Source organism: Salvelinus fontinalis, chromosome 4 (genome assembly GCF_029448725.1).
Source record: "Salvelinus fontinalis isolate EN_2023a chromosome 4, ASM2944872v1, whole genome shotgun sequence".
In the NCBI taxonomy this organism is placed as follows: Eukaryota; Metazoa; Chordata; class Actinopteri; order Salmoniformes; family Salmonidae; genus Salvelinus; species Salvelinus fontinalis.
In genome coordinates, this window is record NC_074668.1 from 77095384 (window position 1) to 77118451 (window position 23068).

The 23068-nt window shown below is 42.7% G+C and overlaps 1 protein-coding gene across 2 annotated transcripts in view; it reads right to left on the minus strand.

The window, feature by feature from the left end:
* LOC129854449 (transcription initiation factor TFIID subunit 4-like) overlaps nt 1–23068 on the minus strand; it is a 102872-nt gene that overhangs the window by 39639 nt on the left and 40165 nt on the right. For both annotated transcript variants that reach the window (XM_055921501.1, XM_055921500.1), the window contains 4 exons: nt 19679–19848; nt 17040–17170; nt 15919–16044; nt 10416–10472 (listed from right to left, as the gene is read on the minus strand). In XM_055921501.1, coding sequence (XP_055777476.1) covers nt 10416–10472; nt 15919–16044; nt 17040–17170; nt 19679–19848 — 484 coding nt within the window. The remainder of the gene's footprint in view (nt 1–10415; nt 10473–15918; nt 16045–17039; nt 17171–19678; nt 19849–23068) is intronic.

The window sequence follows — 23068 nt, forward strand, 5'->3', positions numbered from 1 at the left end:
ACCATGAAGTCCAAGGAACTGTCTGTAGATCTCTGAGATAGAATTGTGATGAGGTATATATCTGGGGAAGAAATATGGAACTACCCAGACTTTGCCTAGTGCTGTCCCTCCAAACAAACTGAGCAACCGGGCAAGAAGAACCTTGGTCATGGAGTCTCTACAGCACTTAACCAATCTGGGCATTATGGGAGAGACAGAAGCCACTCCTGAGAAAAAGGCACATGACAGCACGCCTGGAATTTGCGAAAAGGCATGTGAAAGGCAAAAGATTCTGTGGTCGGATAAGACAAAATGTAACTCTTTGGCCTGAATGGAAAAAGTTACTTTTGGAGAAAACCAGGCACAGCTCATCACCCGTCAAACGCCATCCCTACCGTGAAGCATGGTGGTGGCAGCATCATTCTATGGGGATGCTTTTCAGCGGCAGGGACTGGGAGACTGGTAAGGATAGAGGGAACAATGAATGGAGTCAAATACAGGTAAATCCTTGATGAGAACCTGCTTCAGAGTGCAAACAACCTTAGACTGGGGTGAAGATTTACATTCCAACAGGACAATGACCCCAAGCATACAGCCAAAGCAACACTGGAATGGCTTCAGAACAAGAATGTGAAAGTCCTTTAGTGTCCCAGCCAAAGCCCAGACTTGAATCCCATTGAAAATATGTGGAAAGACTTGAAGATTGCTGTTCACCGCCGCTCCCCATCTAACTTAACAGAGCTTGAGAAAATCTTAAAGGAAGAATGGGAGAAAATCCCCAAATCCAGATGTGAAAAGCTGATAGACATACGCAAGACTGTATTTGCCGCCGAAGGCGCTTCTACAAAGTATTGGCTCAGGGGTGTGAATACTGATGTAAATTAGATATTTTTGAAAAATATGTTTTCACTTTACAGGGTATTGTGTGTAGATGGGTGAGAGAAAAAAAATAGGTACAGTATTCCATTTTGAATTCAGGCTGTAACACAACAAAATGTGGAATAAGTCAAGGGGTATGAATACTTTCTGAAGGCACTGTATATAATCTATTTAAAAGTCCAAAAATGGATGTAGCAATCTCAGATTGCCCCTTTAACTGAACTGGATTTGGATACAAATGATCCCAAATAGATACAGGAAAGAAAATTGTAGGACAGCGTCTTTCAATTTTTGTTTTTACAAATGTTTTATGCACCACAATATGTATTTATTCTGAGTAAACACACATACTGTAGGTAGGTATGAGTCACTGCATTAACAAATGATTATACATAGACATGCTTATCACAATGAATACATGAATGTGCAGTGATTAATACCACATTGAGGAATTTCAGTCAAGTGTTTTTCTTCACCATAAAATAGAGAGATGAAGAAAGCATCTGTTTGCTGTCATATACATTATACATATACGTTACCTATGGAAATGAACCCTAGTTATAGTCTCAGCATGTTCTATTTCCTCCTGAGCTGGATGGATACGTCAGAACTATTTCCAGAGCCAACAACCAATTATTCAGCACCATGAGCCCTCCCCGGAGCTAAGGTCATCATGTGAGGGCCACTATCATGACCCTACGGTTCGTATTTATTTGCAACTTATTTGCAGAAATTAAACCGTGTATAAAGACTGTGTATATAAAATTGGTTGTGTATAAAACACACTCCAAAACCCATCCACAGAGATAGTATTTTCATTCCTTAGAATAACATTTGTAGACTATTTTTAAAGAATACGTTTTTAAACAGAGGAACCCAGAAATCACCGATAAGCATATTCAAGCAGCAGCATTATAAGGAAGCGCCAGGAAAGCGGTGATCATTAAAAATAATGCTTATCTAAGGGAAAATGTCCAACTTGAAATGTTCTTCTTTCACATTGTCTCCCTTTACATGCAACCGTGCTTGGGCTAGCAGTCTTCTCTCTCCCTCTTTCCCCTCTCTTTCTGAAGAGTTAGATTCGGTGCTCATCACCTTTCTATTGATCACGTATCATTTGCATCTAGGAAAAGATGTGAACTCAGATATTCAAGAGGACGAGGACGATCGCAATGATTTATTCATTTCTAAATCAAAAAAGTGGAAGGTAGATGAGAAGAGAGAGAATCTTCACAGGGAAGCAGGGAGAGAGAGAAGGCAGGCATGCAGTGGAGGGGAGAGGAGACTGCAGGGCACTGAGGCTGGGCTCCTCTTTCACACTAGCCTCCAGGCACGTGGTGTGCAAGTCCTGCTAATTACCAAGGTGAATCATGCTGCCGCTCTCTAATTAGCCAACATGACAATCTAATGGAAACATGCAGGCAGAGCTGGCACACTTAGAGAATCAACTCACAAAGACCCCTCTCTTTTACACTACCCTCCTCTTCCTTCCCCCGTGAATTTCTATACAAATTATATTTCTCAAATAAAAAGGGGGCAGGCTGGTTGAGCTATTGTTCTCCAGTGCAGGTACAGTTTAGAAAGGAAAGAGGTTAAGAGAATATGAGTTGGTCTGGCTGGTCAGGATTTAGCTCTTCTTCTCTCCTCTGTGTGTGTGGTGTTTGTTCCCTAATTGAAACGTGTCCTCAACCCTGCCTCCTCTCCTCTCCCTGTTATCCCGGGAACGGAGGGAGGCTGGCTGGCACCCCGCCACGAGCGTAGCTCAGCGTACCCAATTCCCCTGTCGCAGGAGTCCCAAGGAGTGCTACAGCGCACAAAGAAAAAGTGGTCCTACAGGCTTCTTTTGCAAGAGAAGACGAGCCGCAATCTCCCTCTGAGGCAAATCTCCTTTTTTGTTGTTTTCCTTCTCATTACAGGACTTTGTAATATTCCAAAACACATAGGAACACCAAAGGTATTTTTAAAAGCCTGGTGATTTTTTCTTTATAATATGTCTTGAGGAAAAAAAGAAAGGAAAAAAAACAGAGAAGTTGAAACTCCAGACAACAAAGCAACAAATAAAACAAAAAATAGTGCTAGTGTGGACTATTTAGTTGGTTGTGCATATTGAGGAGTTAATCAAAACAGATCTTCATTCTGAAATAATTAAATGAACAATTAAATAGCCCCGCTTTGATCTTTCAAACAACACTGATGAAACACTTCAACAATGGGAAATATTTGAGAAGACCTGTGGATATCTGATATTTGCATGTATCTACATACACATTTGTAACAACCACTAAGAGGTTAGAGGTACTTAACCTCACTGTTTTTCCTGTAGTAGAACACAATCTTCCATGTACAGAGACTCTCAAAGAGCATATTTTAAAAGCCAAACGTAAAAGTTCAATGAAACGGAGAGATTTTCTGCCATGTTTTGGTCCTTACAGTATATCACCAAATGTCAGCGCTTTGTTAACTAGCCCAAACTGGCTTCATAATCATAGTGATTATTCTGACAGGCTTTAGCCCTGAGCATGCCTAACAGCGAGCACTCTACAATGGGTACAATGATGGGTTCTGTGGGGCCAAGCAATGAGAGGCCGTGAACCACAGATACAACAGACACAAAAGTAGTAATAAATGCATGGCACTGTAGCCTTGTCCTCTGACACCTCTGACAATAGAGGAGAAATAGCGCTGCATGACGGGGCCTGTTGCACAAGCGCCTTTACAGGCTAAATGTGACCTGGTCATCTGTGGGGGATGCTGGGGAAATCATGAACATGTGTCTTAGAGCCAATGATGTCTTGGAGCACATTGGTTACATCCAGAGGTTATAATTAAAATAAGTTGGCTAAATCTACAATATCTCTTGATGGAGGTGGGAAGAGAAAAATGTAAAAATGTTCACCAGTGTTTCTATGTCATGTTGATGCTACTGACTCCAAGTCAATCCAGTAATACACTATGTGGATGTATGTAGATGTTTATGCATCTGGCTAGGACATACTGTACATATAACGCCTCTTGCTTTTAATTGGTGCCATACAAGGTTGAGAGTTGAGCGAGGGCAGAATTCATTGCTGCGTGGTTCAAGACATTTCATGATCAATCCTGGTGTGCAAACGAGGCAAGAAAAAACTCCCTCTGAACGCCCGAGGAGGAAAAATATTTGAGGAAAATTATTCTAACAAAAAGCTGAGAGATTCCCATTGGACAGCTCTCAGTTTCACACGGGTCTGAAATCACTCTGAGGTAAAGTGGAGCAACGCTGCAAGGACACAGATCCGACTGTCTGGATGAGAAGAGAGAGGAAGGGAAGACAGGGGCTCCCACATCTCACCACCCGCACCCCAACACCCCCTCAGCCCCCCTCTGGCCTGGAACCGGCCCTGCTCGTGATGCATTCAGAGCAACCAAGAGCTGTCTTAACAACAGTCTCACTGACAGTCTTTATAGTCAAAGACACAAACTGTATAGTGATATGCCTCTAAATACTCTGGCTATGTTCAATTCTTGTGGAGGATCATCTTTATGTAAAACAGTCTTGGATAGCAGCTGGGCGTGCAGGCTTTCATTCCAGCCCTGCAGAAACACACCTGCTTAGCTAATCATGTCCAGACTGAAGACCATGATTAGTTGATTATTTAAAATCAGGTGTGTTTGAGGAAGGAACAAAAGACAGGCTTCTGTGTCCAACTGTCCATCCCCTGATATTCCTCTGCATCAACATGTCACCTGATGATGCCAAAGTTCACCTCTTTCAATTCCTATTTTGCCAGGAAGTTTATCATAGGTGTATCAAGCTGTGATAAGTCTGTAACCCATTTTACAACTATTTCAATTATCTATATGTTTCTTTTAGTGGGAAACCTGACGCAAAAAGCTTTGCACTCAGCCTTGGCATTGCATGTGGCGTATAAAATATAATTGGGCTTTTCCAATAACACATTTACCATCAATTATTTATGGTTTTCGACAAATTAGATTCTGAAGCCATGGCCCGAAACATCAATGACCTGCATTTCTTAGCTGGTTTGATCGAGAATGAAATTAGGAGGATAAGTGCCATCATCAAAGTAAAAGCCTGTCCTTACAAAGGCAACAAATTCTAGGGAAACCATTTATCCCAATCAGCTGACAGACGTTTGACCGACTCCTCCCAACCAATCATAGGCTAAAAGCCAGAACCATCCCACTGGGAACAAACTGGTTGAATCAACGTTATTTGTCAACGTATTGTGACGTGGAATCTACGTGGAAAATAAAAATACATTGAATTTGAAAAAAGTAATCAACTCTTATTTTGAGGGTAAAATTTCAACCACGGGATTATGTTACCATGGTAACCAAATTGCAACATAGACAAACCTTGTATAAAATATGTTGAATTTGCACCTTTAAAACTACGTCAGATCTTCAACGTTATATCCACTTTCAGACAAAAAACTATAGGCTGGGCAGCACTTCCTACAAGATAATTGATCTATCTACAGGTACCCTTTGGTCTCCCATCCAGGGTTTTAACTGAGCCCAGCCCTGATAAACTTTGATATTTGTCACTGACTATTACCAATGTGATATCATGAGAACGATTGTCGAGGGATCTCCACTTAAAAACAAAATAGATTCACTGTTGCTATTGAAGTCATTCCAAAGGGAAGGTTTAACAGAGCAAAATAAATGTGACCAAATCAGTTAAAGAATAGGACTAAATCAAATCAAACTTTATTTAAAGTGCATTTAAAGTTTGATTTGAATTAGTCCATTTCTTTCACTTAGATTTTTGGTTGAGATGGAGATGTGAATCCAACATATGAATTATTCATTTGTAGACAAACTGGAATTAAAGCCAGACTACATCAGCGGCACAGAGAAGAAACGATCCAAGCAGAAGATAAATCTCCTTCAAATGTTAAAATTTGGTTGCACTGACAAGCAAAAACATTTCAATATCACTTCTGAAATACAATACATTTAGCCTATTAACAAGTTAACAAATGATACAGTATGTTGAATTCCCATCTCCAACTCAACCAAAAATAAAAGTTAAAGGATGGGATTAAGCCGGTGGTTCAGATGAAACTATCCAAGCAGTAGATACATCTCCTTCAAATGTTGATTGCATTGTCAACCAACCACAATTCAAAATTACTGTTGTAATAGCCTAAATATAATTAAATATCTTACAAGCTAATGTAACATTAAACCTTAAAATGAGTAACACATCCATGGCCTCATTTTCAGGTTACTGTAAGTAAAAATGACTTCTTATGTGTTCATAAAAAGAATGCATAGGTCGTTGCAGGTTTGTGGAGATTTTTACAATTGCTGTAATAATCTCGAACAGCATTAATCACTTGCGCCATATATTAATATTGTAATTTCAACTGTAGCCCAGGTTGTTTGGTTCTGCAATTAGATGAAGCACTGTGATAACACATTAATCGGTTGTATTAATACAAAACAACATTTCTGACATTGTATTCCCTTTTAAACTTAGTTGTGCTTTTAGTGGTTGAGTGATATACTGTACATTTGGGCGACAACTAAAAACAAGACATTGTTTTTCTATTGGAATTTGGTTGTGCTTTAGATGGTTGAAAGCAGAGTGATACCACATTGGTAATTCAACTAACTCTTTTTGACTGGGTGAATATAGGTTGTAATCTCATTGATCAACGTCTCAACCAAATATTACCAAGTTATCCACGTTGAAATGACGTGATGTGACCAATGGGATGTGAGGTCCTGGGGATGATGAGTTTAGACCAGAGAGAGTCTTCCTCTCTCCTCTCCCTGCCTCCAGACGGAGTTCTGATGATGAATCTATGGCCGCAGTGTGTCTGACACTGTGATGTATGTAGGTCTGGTCCACTCCCCCCACCACCCCTCTCTCAGTGCTGAGAGGACCTGATGATGAGGCACTGCCTCACCTCCTGCCTCAGTGGGATTTCAGACAGAGCACACAGACCTCACCAAAAAAGAAAAAAATGAGGAATACTCGTTTTGGCCATTGATTTTCACTGGGGGCATTTCTAAAATAGCCCATCTGACCTTTTGGGGCGAATGTTTCTGAATGGAGGAAACAGGGGCGCTACACACGTTTGGCCTTATGCCTTTTGCTATCTGCCTGGGCGGTACTGAAGGCTGACGGGGAAGGGGGATGGATTAGGTTGAGGTGGAAACTGGAGAGGTCTGATAGAGGCCACATGGGGCCAAGGCTGCCATCACACTACCAGAGTATGTGTCTCTATCATACACATGCTATCATCCCACTCTGACTGGGTTTAATTCATCTGTAAGCGCCTCAATAAAGTTCCCCAACAACACCTCACTGTTCCCTCCCAATATACCACACCTGCCTTTACAAACAAATCAGGCGCCAACTCAATTTCAAACACATTTCTTGGAACAAGTATAACTGTCATAGAAAATTATTTTTGGAGAGAGGGGTGGCAGGATTGTCCACCCGTCCGTCCGTTGCCTGGAAGAGCAGCTCAGCCTCATTATCCTGATGACATTTGTGCAGATGTGCTGAATGAGGAGTCGCCACCGACAGACTCCCTCTGCGGTAACCGTGGTGACACAAACAGCTAGCTCTGTCCCCTTGAGCCAGTCAGGTGATGAAAACCAGAGAGGCACAGGACTGAGAAACGACGGCCATTACGCAAAAAAAGAGAGAAGGTGGGACGAAAAAAACAGTGAAAAAAAATTCCCCCTGTAGTGGTGTCATCCCTGACTGTCGTACTGAACATTACATAAAGTAACAATTTCACCCCCCCTCCCTCCCTCTGCTCCTTCTGAAATTCTAAAATGAAAATGAGAATGTGCGCGTGCCGCGTTTCTTTCTCAGGAGATAATCTGGCCCCATCCAGATGATGAGCGGCCTGCCACTTAACGGGGAGGAGATCCACTTTGATCACACCGCCCCGGGGCGAACCTATCGCAGCAGAGCCTATTACACTGCCTCATTTGCATATGCAGCTAGGGCTTATGGGGAGGCTGAGATCTAGTCTCAAGGTTCTAAACGAATGAACAGAGCCAAGGAAAAGCACCACTTCACCTCACACTGGTGTGGTGGTAGTGTAAGATCTCTTTACAGAGAGCAGAGTGGAGGAGAGAAGATCCCCATTCTAATGTCCATAGCATACCATTTGGAATGCATGTCCAATACATTGCTTCATACTAAGTGGTACACTAGTATGGACATAGAATTGAAATGGGGCTAAGCAGCTCTATGTTGCTAGAGATCTACCATGGTCTACAGTGCCTTCAGAAAGTATTCACACTCCTTAACCTTTTCCACGTTCTGTTGTGTTACATTGTAAATTTAAAATGTATTAAATTGAGATTTATTTGGTCACTGGCCTATCCACGATAGCCCATAATGTGAACGTGTAATTATGTTTTTAGAATATATTTTTTTACAAATGAAAAGCTAAGTCAATAAGAATTGAACCCCTTCGTTATGGTAAGCCTAAATAAGTTCAGGAATAAAAATTGCATACAATAATACTGTTTAATATGATATTGAAATGACTACCTAATCTCTGTAACCCACACTTACAATTATCTGTAAGATCACTCAGTCAAGCAGTGCATTTCAAACACAGACTAAATTACAAAGACCAATGAGAGGAAGGAAACCGATCAGCGATTTCACCATGAGGCCAACGGTGACTTTAAAACAGTTACAGAGTTTAATGGTTGTGATAGGAGAAAACTGAGGATGGATCAACAACATTGTAGTTACTCCTAAATACCTACCTAATTTACAGAGTGAAAAGAAGGAAGCCTGTACAGAATAAAAATATTCCAAAACGTGCATCCTGTTTGCAACAAGGCACTAAAGTAATACCGCAAAAAAAGTGGCAAAGCAATTAAAAATGCAAAATGTTATGTTTGCTGAAAATCCAATACAACACATTACTGACTACCACTCTCCATATTTTCAAGCATAGTGGTGGCTGCATCATGTTATGGGTATGCTTGTAATTGCTAAGGACTTGTGAGTTTTACAGGATAAAAAATAAATGAAATGGAGCTAAGCACAGGCAAAATCCTAGAGGAAACCTGGTTCAGTCTGCTTTCCACTAGACACTGGGAGATGAATTCACCTTTCAGCAGGACAATAACGTAAAACACAAGGCCAAATCTGCACTGGAGTTGCTTACCAAGAAGACAGTGAATGAGAGGCCGAGTTAAACGTTTGACTTAAATCTACTTGAAAATCTATGGCAAGACCTGAAAATGGTTCTCTAGCAATGATCAATAACCAATTTGACAGAGTTTTGAGAATTTTGAAAAGAATAATGGGAAAATGTTGCGCAATCCAGGTGTGGAAAGCACTTAGAGACTTACTCAGAAAGACTCCCAGCTGTAATCTCTGTCAGGTGCTTCTACAAAATATTGAGTCATGGGTGAGAATACTTATGTAAATTAGATATTTCTGTATTTAATTTTCAATACATTTGAAAATAATTCTAAAAACCCGTTTTCACTTCGTCATTATTGGGTATTGTGTGCAGACGGATGAGAAAAACATTATATTTAATCCAGTTTGAATTCAGGCTGTAACAACAAAATGTGGAATAAGTCAAGGGGTATGAATACTTTCTGAAGACACTGTAGCTGTACAGAGTGTTTATGCTCTTACTCTTCCTTTCAATAATCACAAGTCATTTTTTGCTCTTCCGGTTTCAACATACTACATCAGGTGTCGATTAACATGAACACATACCAACTTCATCGTAGCCAAACTATTTCACGAAATTAACAAACCGCAAAGAAGAAGAGTGGTCTACTTTTTGGGATCCACATGATCCCCATATAGAAATGTCTATTTGTTTAGAAAATTGGGAGACTAAAACAACTCAATTTAACAAATAAGAACATTCGCTTCCTACTTTATTTCTGATATTTCCCATTTGTGCGCCTACAGTGCCAAAGCCATTTCAATGTTTTAAACTAAAATGTATACATAACTGTGACAGTAAACATTTTTCAATCAGCCTTTACATTGCAAATGGCTCTACGGAAAGTGCTATGGTGAATATTAAACCGGTACTCACAACACTGATATGCTCACCCAATCTATCTCTTTGAAAGAGCCATGCACAATGAACAGCAGTCTCCAAAATGTTATCGGGAGCCAAAAAAAGAGAGAGGGAGAGAGAGAGAAAGAAAGAGAGAGAGAGAGAAAGAGAGAGAGAGAGAAAGAGAGAGAAAGAAAGAGAGAGAAAGAAAGAGAGAAAAAGAGAGAGAGAAAAAGAGAGAGAGAGAGAGAGAGAGAGAGAGAGAGAGAGAGAGAGAGAGAGAGAGAGAGAGAGAGAGAGAGAGAGAGAGAGAGAGAGAGAGAGAAAAGAGGAAGAGGATCTCTTTGGTGTGGTGTCTCTGTTCTATAGAAACCACTTTTCCAAACGAGCCGGACATCAATCAGCACAAATAATTCCTACAACTTTTTAAGTCAGACCTTTAAATGGCATTACATATGTAGCAAGGCATGAAAAATTTATATGTTGAAGTCTTGGGAAAATGTCAAGGGTAATGATCTCCAGCACAGCGCTTACCTCCTTAGCTTTTTGTTTCAGCCGAGCCTGCTCTGGGTCCTCTTGCCTGGAGCGACTCTGCAGAGTTAGGGGGGGGGGACACAGGTTAACAGCTGGTTTAAGGACCCCCTCATCTGTTGCAGCCACCACAAAAATAGTACAAAATGGGAACAGGATACAAGGTGTCAAGGACATCGTATTTGGATTCATAGAAGTGCTATTGAGCGCCCGAGGCCAGTGCCCTTTAAACCTGCGCCAAATCCCGCCGTAAATAAGCTGCTGGAGGGAAATTCTAATCAAAGGAGGTTATTAAAAATTCTGCGCGAGCCAGCAGAGCACACAGGGCCGGGAGAATGTGCTCAAACTCAGAAAGTCACAGGCACTCTGTCTGTCTGTCCCTCTTTTGTTCCAGTGCCATTGCTCTCTCTGTGTGTGTGTGTGTGTGTGTGTGTGTGTGTGTGTGTGTGTGTGTGTGTGTGTGTGTGTGTGTGTGTGTGTGTGTGTGTGTGTGTGTGTGTGTGTGTGTGTGTGTGTGTGTGTGTGTGTGTGTGTGTGTGTGTGTGTGTGTGTGTGTGTGTGTGTGTGTGTGTGTGTGTGTGTGGATCTCTCTAGAGTCAGGACCAGAGTACACAGTACTGGAGCGCCACTGTAATTAGTCAGTGAGAGCTGAGCTGCCTGTGCAGCTTGTACCTGTCTGTGTGAGCTGTTAACCACAGGGCTTCCAATTAACCATACAAGGACTCTTCTAAAAGCTCACTGTTAGTGGCACCCTGCCAGATCACCACACTATCACAGTACTAGCCTACTGTAGCTATCAGAGACGCAGTGTACTTCTTCTATGAAAGAAAGATAGATACACTGTTGAATGCTCCCACAGTTTTATTGTACAACGTTTCGACCCGTAGGTCTTCCTCTATGCTATGGTAATACAGGCAGCTAACAGTGCGGGAATCATTTTATAAAAAATGGACTTCCTGTTTAACTAGCATAAATTAATTTAGCTTGAATGAAGGTTAGGGATATGACTAGAAATAGTCCAATGTGTCTTTAACATAGCCTAACCTCTCTAAGAGCATGGTCATCCCGGTGGTGTTAAAGACTACTTCATTAATATCTCTGAACGTGATGCTCCTCCTGATGTTTCTTTTTTCTACTATAAGCAATCAAATGCTATTTGCCTTCAGTGGTGCTGGAACGCAAGAGTCTAGCTACCCGTGCCCTGGCTCCCTCCCTCCATCCCGCCTTCATGAACAGATGCAGTCGTCTTGCCCTACTCCTTGCTAATTGGCTTTAAATATATCAGGCGGTTCACGTACTGGTCGGTATCTCAACTAAAACGACTGCATTTGCCCTCCAGTCGGCCGGAGCATCCCTGAGTCATATTTTAAATGGACGGAGGAGTGGATTATTTTAGTAGATTCTTATTTAAGAGGTCAAGTTATAAGGGAGCCCCAGCGTGGAGCCTGGCTGTCAGCAAGGAGAAAACATGGACTGTTTACAAAGGGCCATGGGGGTCTCTCTCTCTCTCTCTCTCTCTCTCTCTCTCTCTCTCTCTCTCTCTCTCTCTCTCTCTCTCTCTCTCTCTCCTCTCTCTCTCTCTCTCCTCTCTCCTCTCTCTCTCTCTCTCTCTCTCTCTCTCTCTCCCTCTCCTCTCTCTCTCTCTCTCTCTCTCTCTCTCTCTCTCTCTCTCTCTCTCTCTCTCTCTCTCTCCTCTCTCTCTCTGTCTCTCTCTCTCTCTCTCTCTCTCTCTCTCTCTCTCTCTCTCTCATATACCAGTTAGAAACTGAAATATACTGTAGGAAGTGTATAGTGGAAATCAGATTAATTAATGTGCCACCCTCCTATGACATAATAATGAGCCCAGACAATACACATTGCATATTAGTTATACAGTTATACCAAAGATTTTTTCAGGTGTGATAAACTGATGTTAAGTAAAACTTACTGTCATATACTCCTTCTAAAGACACTTACAGTTAGGCCCTGAGATTGCATCTTTTAAAATAACAAAATAAAGCTTGGTGCTTAAAACCTGTTGAGGACAGAGGGCACTGTTTTCACTTTGGGGGAAAATTGTGCCAAATTTAAACGGCCTCGTACTCAATTCTTGCTCGTACAATATGCATATTATTATTACTATTGGATAGAAAACTCTCTAGTTTCTAAAACCATTTGAATTATATCTGTGAGTAAAACAGAACTCCTTTTGCAGCAAACTTCCTGACAGGAAGTGGAAAATCTGAAATCGATGCACTGTTCTAGGGGCTGCCTATTCAAGTCCTTGATATTTATTAGTTTAGATGCACTTCATACGTCTTCCACTAGATGTCGACAAGCAGTGAGAGAAGAAATTGAGTGTGTAACTTGATCTGGGCTCGAATAATAGCTCTTGGCATGACGTGTCACCAGTTTCCTGTTTTCTGGAGAGCGAGAGAAGGGAACTGGACTTGCCTTCTGATAAGCTGTCGTTTTGGACGACTAATATCTCCGGCTTTGATTTTATTTGATACATGTGACAATATCATCGTAAAGTATGTTTTTTCAATATAGTTTAATCAGATTATTGAAATTTTTTCGGGAGTTTTGCCGTGTTCCGTTCTCTGAGTTTGTTGACGATGGAGAGATTCGCGCCACTTGGCAAGTGTGCTTGCTAAATCGAGAGGGAAAAAGGCTGTTCGAAAACCAAACAACGATTGTTCTGGACAAAGGACCCCTTGTACAACATTCTGATGGAAGATCAGCAAAAGTAGGACCCATTTTATGATGTTATTTCATATATCTGTCGTACATGTGAACTAGTAGTTTGCGGCCAGGTTTTGGGCACGCTCTCGCCATAACGTAAACTGCATATCGTAATGAAGTTATTTTTAGAATTCTAACACGGCGATTGCATTAAGAACTAGTGTATCTATCATTTCCTATACAACATGTATTTTTTTGTTATGTTTATGAATAGTTATTTGGTCAGAATATGTGTGTCAGAAAAAGTGTCCGAAAAATATCCGGACGTTGTGGGAAAAAGATGCTACGTTAGCACAATGTATAACCACTGATTTCAGCTCTAAATATGCAAATTTTCGAACAAAACATAAGTGTATGTATAACCTGATGTTATAGGACTATCATCTGATGAAGCTTATCAAGGTTAGTCAAAAATTATATATCTTGCTGGTTTATTCGCTATCGCTAACGTGCCTATTGCTATCGCTAACGTGCCTTGATGAATGAATGCGGTAGTGTGGTAGGCTATTGTAGTAAGCTAATATAATGCTATATTGTGTTTTCGCTGTAAAACACTTAAAAAAATCGGAAATATTGACTGGATTCACAAGATGTTTGTCTTTAATTTGCTGTACACCATCGATTTTTTCAGAAATGTTTTATGATGAGTATTTAGGTATTTGAATTTGGTGTCTGTAATTATTCTGGCTGGTTTCGGGGCAATTTCTGATTGTAGCTGCAATGTACACTATGATTTATACCTGAAATATGCAAATTTTTCGAACAAAACATAGATTTATTGAATAACATGTTATAAGACTGTCATCTGATGAAGTTGTTTGTTGGTTAGTTTGGTTGGTTCTTGGTTAGTTAGATTGGCTTTGTGCATGCTACCTGTGCTGTGAAAAATGTCTGTCCTTTTTTGTATTTGGTGGTGAGCTAACATAAATATATGTGGTGTTTTCGCTGTAAAACATTTAAAAAATCGGACATGTTGACTGGATTCACAAGATGTGTATCTTTCATTTGCTGTATTGGACTTGTTAATGTGTGAAAGTTAAATATTTCTAAAAAATATCTTTGGAATTTCAACCTCTGCCTTTTCAGTGGAATGTGGGAGGAGTTCCGCTGGCGGAACGCCAGAGCCAGACAGGTTAACAGCTTTGCTGTCAAGGCAGTAGTTTCCTAACTACCAACTATAACAGCGGCAAGGCGGGTCATTGTTCATCAGTCTGACTATTTCTAATGTCCTGGCAGGGCCAGACCATAACAATGCTGTTAACACAGGGAAGTGGTAATGCAATCAGCTGTGGGACATTGTCTCTGTTGAAGATGTATTAAATGAAGCAAGCTTCTCTCTAATGTCTCACCGTGGGGCATTTCCCTTCAAAACACCTTCTATTGGTGGTGACAGTATTGAACCTTTGCATCATACTGTATGTCTAATGAATTATGTACCTGTCTTATTTGATAGATTGTATGAAGTAAGTGAGAATTTATTCAAGTCATTTCACAATCTATTACAAGTTAAGTGTGTGCAAGAAGTGTTTACACCAGTCTCAACAGTCTGAGTGTGACTGGATGGACACACATGAGTGTGCAGAGACTGCCTAGATGCAATTCATCTGTTCTGAGACTGTAAGGCTCTCTGAGGCTCCCCTGCCCACTACTGTTGAAGCTGGTTGTCCTGAGTACTGAGATGGCTGACACGACACGCTTTTAGCTCTGGGCGTGTCAGCAGGTATGTGAGGAGGATCAGATCAGAGGACTGTATAGAGTTCCACAGTGGTTCCTCTGCTTGTTGTGTTTGGGGACAATGAGAGGACAAAGGAGCCCTAGAGCGAGGGGGTGGGAGAACACACTGAGGTCACTCTACGGAGGGCGCAATCGGTTTCATCTGTTAGCTAGGGCCTGGGCAGGAACAGCGAAGACACCACACTGCCCTAGACACTGACAAGGAACACACACCACACTACCTTACACACTACCTTACACACCACCTTACACACCACCTTACACACCACCTTACACACTACCTTACACACTACCTTACACACTACCTTACACACTACCTTACACACTACCTTACACACTACCTTACACACTACCTTACACACCACCTTACACACCACCTTACACACCACCTTACACACCACCTTACACACCACCTTACACACTACCTTACACACTACCTTACACACTACCTTACACACCACCTTACACACCACCTTACACACCACCTTACACACCACCTTACACACTACCTTACACACTACCTTACACACTACCTTACACACCACCTTACACACCACCTTACACACCACCTTACACACCACCTTACACACCACCTTACACACTACCTTACACACCACCTTACACACCACCTTACACACCACCTTACACACCACCTTACACACCACCTTACACACCACCTTACACACCACCTTACACACCACCTTACACACCACCTTACACACCACCTTACACACCACCCTACACACCACCTTACACACCACCCTACACACCACCTTACACACCACCTTACACACCACCTTACACACCACCTTACACACCACCTTACACACAAGTAACACACACAATAGCAACAGAGCTACAGTCCCTACACTGGCCTTCATGGTGTATTAGGTAGGCTTGGAAAAGGGGTACCTGAAACTGGTAAGATTTCAGCGTATTGCTAAATTGGGCTAAAGATCAGGATTGAATGTGAAAACACTTCATTGACTGTGTGGTTGTAACTAAAAGGGATATATGCCGTTATAACAAGAAGGCGACTAGGACTTACTTTAGCTGCTTTGAGTAGGATCTCTCTCTCCTGTTCATCCTTCCTTTGCTTCTCTATCCTCTCCAGCTGCTCAAAGAACTTTAGCTGCGACCGCACGTCTGCCGACTGCTCATACCCCTCCTCATCCTGCAGAGAGACAGAGAGGGGGGAAGAAAGAAAAAGAGAGTGAGTGGAGGAAAAATAACTTAAGACCCTAAGAAGATCTAATTTTAACCACAAGTTTGGATAAACATATTACTACAACTTTAGACACCTCGTCTCTCTCAACCACCAGTTTGGTTAACTAATCACAACTTTTCTTTGTTTACACGTATCACCGCTTCTCGTTGTGTTAAATATGTTGTTCTGCACTTGGGAGATGGGAAGATGAGACAAGTTTCAGAAGGAAAACAAAGTTTGTGGGTCATCAAAAAGTTAATATGACAATTGTTTATTCCCTGTGTGTGTCTCTGTCTCTCTGTTCTCCCCCAAAACCCTTTATCAGTTTCTCTCACTCTATCTCCCTCTCTGTGGCGATGTGAGGAGCTGGGTGGCAGAGCAGAGTGGAGTGACATCTGAGGGTTTGTCACCACGCGCACGTCTCTCTCATCCTTCCTCCTTTGTTCAGAGCTGAGCCTGCACTCCTCTCCTCCTCCGTAACTCAGTCGAGCCGTGCTCTCTCTTTCAGGCCGCCCGCCCGGTTGGTTTTTTCGCTGATGTCAACAGAGTGGCTTCACAGAGACGAGGAGACTTCACGCATCTAACACGCCTCATTTACAAACCGCAAAAAAGACTAAACAAGACAGGGACAGCTGTAGCCCACCACCCCTCTCCTCTGCCTCACATACACACAGGAAAACAGCTTTCAAAGTTGCTATGTTTTTTGCTTTCTTTTACAAGGAGCAGAGTTGAATTGACTTTATTGTAAACCAATTAAACGTAGTTACATTGCTATATTCAAGGCTAAAAGTTAATGTCACACATGCTGGTGTGCCAGACAGAGGCCTGCAAAAGATCTATCAGGTATATTTCAAGTTTTGAAGAATATGTTTCTGTGGAAACTGTGCTATGGTGTTTATCACTTAAGTGTAAAAAGCGCCCACCTCCTCATAGGTATGTCTGTCTCTGGCACAACTACTTACTTTACCGCCGTCCATCCTGTGCTGTGCGATGGAGGAGACCTTCTCCAGCACAGTGCGGAGTCGGGACTGGGTAGCGTGGGAGATGAAGTTCACAGCCTCCATAGGAACCTCTGACACGCCAAACTTCTTAGCTTAGGGTCACAGACAGACAGAAGGACTCCAACATTAATACACGCTGATCTCCCCAAATCCCAGTCTGAAAAGGCTTTTCATACTACTGAACCAAGCTGAGCCGAACCAAACCAAGCTGTAATGAGCTGGCCTGGTTCCACATCCACCATAGTTGTTGGAACTGCGCTAAAAAGGACAAAGCAAAACATTTGAGCCAGCACAGTTTGGTTGGCCAACCTTAACTTTAAAGGATCATTTCGACTAGTTTTCTGGCAGTAAACAGTTTGTGAAGTCATAATTCAGAGGACAGAGTTTAGGAGGTTAGGATCTGTGTTTCTTCCTTTTTAATATTCCATTAACAGAATGTTCTCTCTGGTACACTTTTAAGTAAACCACACCAATTATTTAAATCAGCCGTACTGTACACACATCTTTTCCCGGTCTAACATCTCGAAAGGATCGAGATCCGTATAAGCCTGATAATTAGTGTGAAAATTCAAAAACATTTTCTCTGGTTCGTAAGCGATGTCAAAAGGTAAAACACTAAAGGCTTCCACTCTCCTACAAACTGAGATATTTAAGGCAAAGAAAGCCAAGTTCTCTATGAAATAAATACCTTCCTCAATGTACAATGTAGTCCACACCAGCCCCTCACTTAGGACTATAGGAGAGTCTAAACAGCATTGAATTGCTTTAGTGTTAGTTTCCAACCACCTTAACAGGCTTTATTTTGTACTGTTTTTACTGGTAATCTCATCTGCCCTTAAATAGAGAAAAGTGAACTTTCTGCACTGAACACGAGTGAGTCTCTTTGGAGTTGAGTACTTCTGTATGCGTCTCTGCAGAATTGGACCTCTGAGGTACCAGTGCACATTTACTTTGAGAGGCTATTCTCGAGAACTCCAGCTGTGCATATGTTCTAGGCCCTGGGAGTCAGGAGGGAGTTGCTGCTTGCAGTTTATGGCTCAAGGACAAGCCTGAAGAACGATGGGGAGGGGGAGAGAGAAGAGAGATAGAAAGAGAGAAGGGGGGTGAGAGGAGAGAGAGATATGGGAAGAGAAAGAGAGAGAAAATAGGAGAAAGAAAGAAAGAAACAAGGAGAGAGAAACAAGCTCCTCCCAATCTGTGTGTGGACATTCTGAAAGACACAGGGTTCCCTGGTCCTCACCGGGTCTGAATTTACCCTGCTCCACTGTACATCTCCCTGTCCAGTGGAGGCAGCAGAGAGCAGAGAGGGCAGCATGAAGCAGAGGGGTGAGTCAGGGCTGTGTACCACTGTGTGAGGAGGACCACATCCCCACTAGCCTCTGATTGAGCAGAGTTGGCAGGCTGGGGAGCCTCCCTTGGTTCTGCTGCCAGCTGAGAGTTCTCCACAGCCCATCACTGACACAACAAAGCCGCCCAAGTGCCACTTCCCCAGCAGGGGGCACCATGGCCTCCCACCCACCCGGCCCCCGCACAGCACCAAGCCCCCAGAACAAGATTTACATTTTTAACCCCTCCTCCCCAAGGCGACGGGATAACAACCTCACCAATGTACCGTCTAACAGCACATGACCTCTGGGCCTCATTGTCAACGTCACCGTGGATACTTAATTGAGGTATAACAGGAAGAAACGTCTTAGCACTGAAACTCCCTGTTGTGCTTGAATTCTATTCTACTGTGTGATTTATAATGCAACGTGTACTCAATACTTAGTTGTTTATGGTAATATACCGTGTATCAACTCAGATTCACAAATAGGACAGTATCTGAATGTGGAGATTACAATCAAAAGACAGAAGAAGAACAAAATCAAGTCTTGTAACTCTCTTCCTTCAGTCCACAGGACAATCTGACAAGCAGCCTTCAAAAGACAGCTCTATAAAGTATTTATGTCAGGGCCTGGGGTCTAGTAAGTTCAGACAGACACTGAAGAATTCATTAACGGAGGTGAAAGAACTGTTAAGTGCATCAAGTTTAAAACGAGGGAGGCCAGAAAGGAGCGTCTGCTCGGGCCTGGCCTGCAACATCCCATCAGGGGAAGTAAATCAAACTGTCTGTCTTTAGTGATGACACTACAGATGCAGAAACAACAAGGAGAATAGAAGAAAACACAAAGCTAACAGATAGATTGATACACACACAGACAGGGGTCTGGCCTATATTTTCTAAACCAACACACGTTTGAAGGAACATGATTCTGTTTGGTACACATGTTCATGAATAAATTCAAGATAAATCTGAAGATAATAATCACTATGATGAAAATGAAGACCAGCATCATTGGCAACACTTGATGATTATGGAATGATTATTATGGACCTGGATTTAATACTAACCGTGAAGACAACGATACTGTACATGATTCCACCTCAATTCTCTATGATTTAATGACTTTAAAGACTTACTGTGTATGCAACTTCTATTGTTCTATTGCTGTGAACAAGGCCTCATTATCATACACTATATGGGTAGTCTTTAGAGGTTTCTCTAGTGAGGGTGTCATAATGTACTATAACGTACTGTAGTAGTGTACTGTCCGTACCTGTCTCCAGGATGCGTCTGTGTAACAGGCCCGGGTGAAGGAAGGCCTCATCTTTACAGGAGCGGATGTGTGTTCCCACCAGCTCAGAGTTGGTGGCCAGGATACGAGCGCTCTCTTCATTCAGGTTCACCCCCGCCATGGAGGCCACATCGTTAATGTCATCATCATCCCTGAAAACAAATAGATGGAGGATTCATTTTCAGATGTAGTTTGTTTTTGCAAACTTGTAGTGTATTTGAGTTTTAAAAATAAATCTAAAATTGTAATTTCCACTTAGAAATGTCAGACTTGTTTTGCCCTCATGGAAAATGTATCAAGCCCTACAAAAATGGCAATGATTTATAATCCACATAATAATTCACATGTCCTGTTGCTGCAGGACTATTTTCCTGCTGTAGCAAACTGGCTCAAATTAAGATCCTACATATGTACATTAGCTCTTACAACAATGTCTGTATAAAACAATACTATATGTCTCCTTTTTACAGTATTAGTTTAAATGTCCCTATAGACAATTACAGAGCTGTTCCTGTGGACAACTGACAGATTATCTCATGTCATTCAAGGTGTAATCGTACAGGGAATGTAGTGTATGCACTTGCATTGTTATGATTCAGAGGTGTATAAGCTGCTCATAATAATACACCATTTGAATAGGTGTTATTCCATCCATTTGAGTCAGCATATAGTAGGATTGACAACGTTTGGATGGCGGGGAGCTGGGTAAGGATGCACAGGAGGATTGGAACTGCTGTGTGATGAATCTGGCAATATACTAATATCAACAAACACTGTATACAGACCACTCTGCTGAGAACAGCAATATCGTCCAGTACTAGTCCAGTGGAAATATCCACCACCATTTTGATTCACAACACGAGCTGGCTTCTCAATACATTGGTCATTTTCTTACATTTTAGCTTTTTTAGAATTCATACATAGGTTTGGATCAGTAAAATGTATTAGATATCGTATTTGAGGTAAACAGTAAGAAGGGGATAAAGGACCAAGAAGACCCATTGGGGTCAAGGTCCTCCCCAAGGATGACCATCATTAAAAGAATGGAGTGTCTGACCCAAACAGTTCTCCTTTAATTTGAGGTGTTGGGTGAATCTGAAATTGACAGTCGCAAGGCCTAAATCCTCTTTCCAGTCTCTATGAGTGAGTGCTAATGACTACTGTACCCTAACAGGGGAACGAATGCTGTGGTAACCTGGTTGTGGCTGGCAATGCCCTGAGCTCATCATCCATGGAAATTCTGCCTCCCTCCATCGCCCGCTGGGCTGGGCTGGAGGAACCACACAGTGGCGATGACAGAGGGCACAGAGAACCACAGAACACACACAGGGCAGCCGCTCACTGCCTCCCTCGCCCGTTCCTTCGCCTCCCCTCTAAACTAATTGGCGTTCGCACCGCCAGCAGCCGCTGGTTCTGACCGTCAGTGTTGTGGGGGCCACTGATGCTGCCTTGTTCCCTAGTCTCTGCCCGCAGCGGGCGGGCGTCCGTGTGTGGGAACACATCGCCATCGTTAGTGACACGCATCGCACCCCGCTGATGTCTTCCTGTTCCTCTGTAAGGCCACGAGCACCTATATGAGTCCTGACATCCCGGTAGGAGGTTGACAAAGACGATTAGAGCTTTTTCCTGCACCAAGAGATCTCACTAGACCCTCTACTCACCCTGCCAGTCCCAGTCCCAGTCCCAGTCCTACTCACTCTCTCTCTCTCTCTCTCATAATCTCTAATAATGAACCTCCATGTAGAATCTACCCAACAACACTATCATGATACAGGAGATTACACTATGTTATTATTATATATCTCCCCTCCTGTAGGCTATACACCTTCATCTTCAGCACCGTCATCTTCATCAACACCCAACACCCTGGCCTCCTAACCTCATCATCCATTAAATAAATAAACCATCATATGTAATGATGAATAACACATAAAGTTACACAACACAGCTAGTGGATATGGACATGCTATGTTGCTATGAAATAACTCCCTTATTCCTGTTTCTTAATAGCACAGCTAGTGGACATGGACATGCTATGTTGCTATGAAATAACTCCCTTATTCCTGTTTCTTAATAGCACAGCTAGATGTCTCCTGTGTTTGGGGGGGCTACAACCAAATGGAAATGCAAGACATGGTTGACATTAAAAATTAGTTATGAAACGCATAACAAAAGGACTCCTGAACGAATGTACAGTACCTTCTCCTCTCACTAATAAAGGTGAGATGTAATTAGGTTCCACTGTGGAGGAAAAGACACCTCTCAATGATTGGTTTGGCTTTGCTGCGGGACATGACACCCAGAGCAACATGAATACATATGCATGCATTTTCCATATCAAACCTGGATTGGAGAGAGGGCACGCCATAGATGGGGAGTTGGATTGCTCTGACATTTAGAAGGAGCATGTGTATGTGTGGAATGGGGGCATCCAGTCAGGGACCAGGATCCAGGGCCAGACAGGGATCGTCTCTGATACCTCCCCCCAGAGAGTGCCCCCTGTGCCAAGGTAGGGGTCGTCCACCGAGCCATCTGAGTGACTAACACCCCTGAGACCCCTCGATGTAGCTAGTCATACCTCACAGTGAGTGAGACACACACACACACACACACAGTCACACATACAGGCTCAGGCCACTACAGCTTCCTTAGTTCCTCAATGTGCACTACAGCCTGTCGCTTTAGACAACGCTGACTGCTGCCAATATGTATCAAAGCCAGTGTACTGCAGTTTAAACACGTTCCCTCTCTGTGTGTCCGGCCTGGTCTGGACGTGAATGAGCTGGACGGGGGCCGGGGTAGAGGGACGTATGCCCCAGACCAGACATACAGTGGAGGGGCAGGAGGATTTGGGGGAATGATGGTGAGCTCACCGCTGGCATTTTAACCTTTATTTAACTAGGCAAGTCAATTAAGAACAAATTCTTATTTACAACGGCCTACCAGGGAACAGTGGGTTAACTGCCTTGTTCAGGGGCAGAACAACAGAACAACACTACCTTGTTAGCGCCGGGATTCGATCCAGCAACCTTTCGGTTACTGGCCCAACGCTCTAACCACTAGGCTACCTGCCGCAGCACTGGGCTGAGGGGGCGACGTCTGAGACGGCTGAGAACTAGGGGATGAGGGCCGGCTGTGATTAAAGCGGATGTTGGGTGTTTACAGAAAGCATGGAGGGAGAGACCAGCTGCTTCCACTCAGCACTGTAAACCTACTGTCTGTCTGTCTGTCTGTCTGTCTGTCTGTCTGTCTGTCTGTCTGTCTGTCTGTCTGTCTGTCTGTCTGTCTGTCTGTCTGTCGTCACCACCACCACAGAGCACACTGGAACTCACATAACAACCCATCACATCACAGCACATCACTACACAGCAG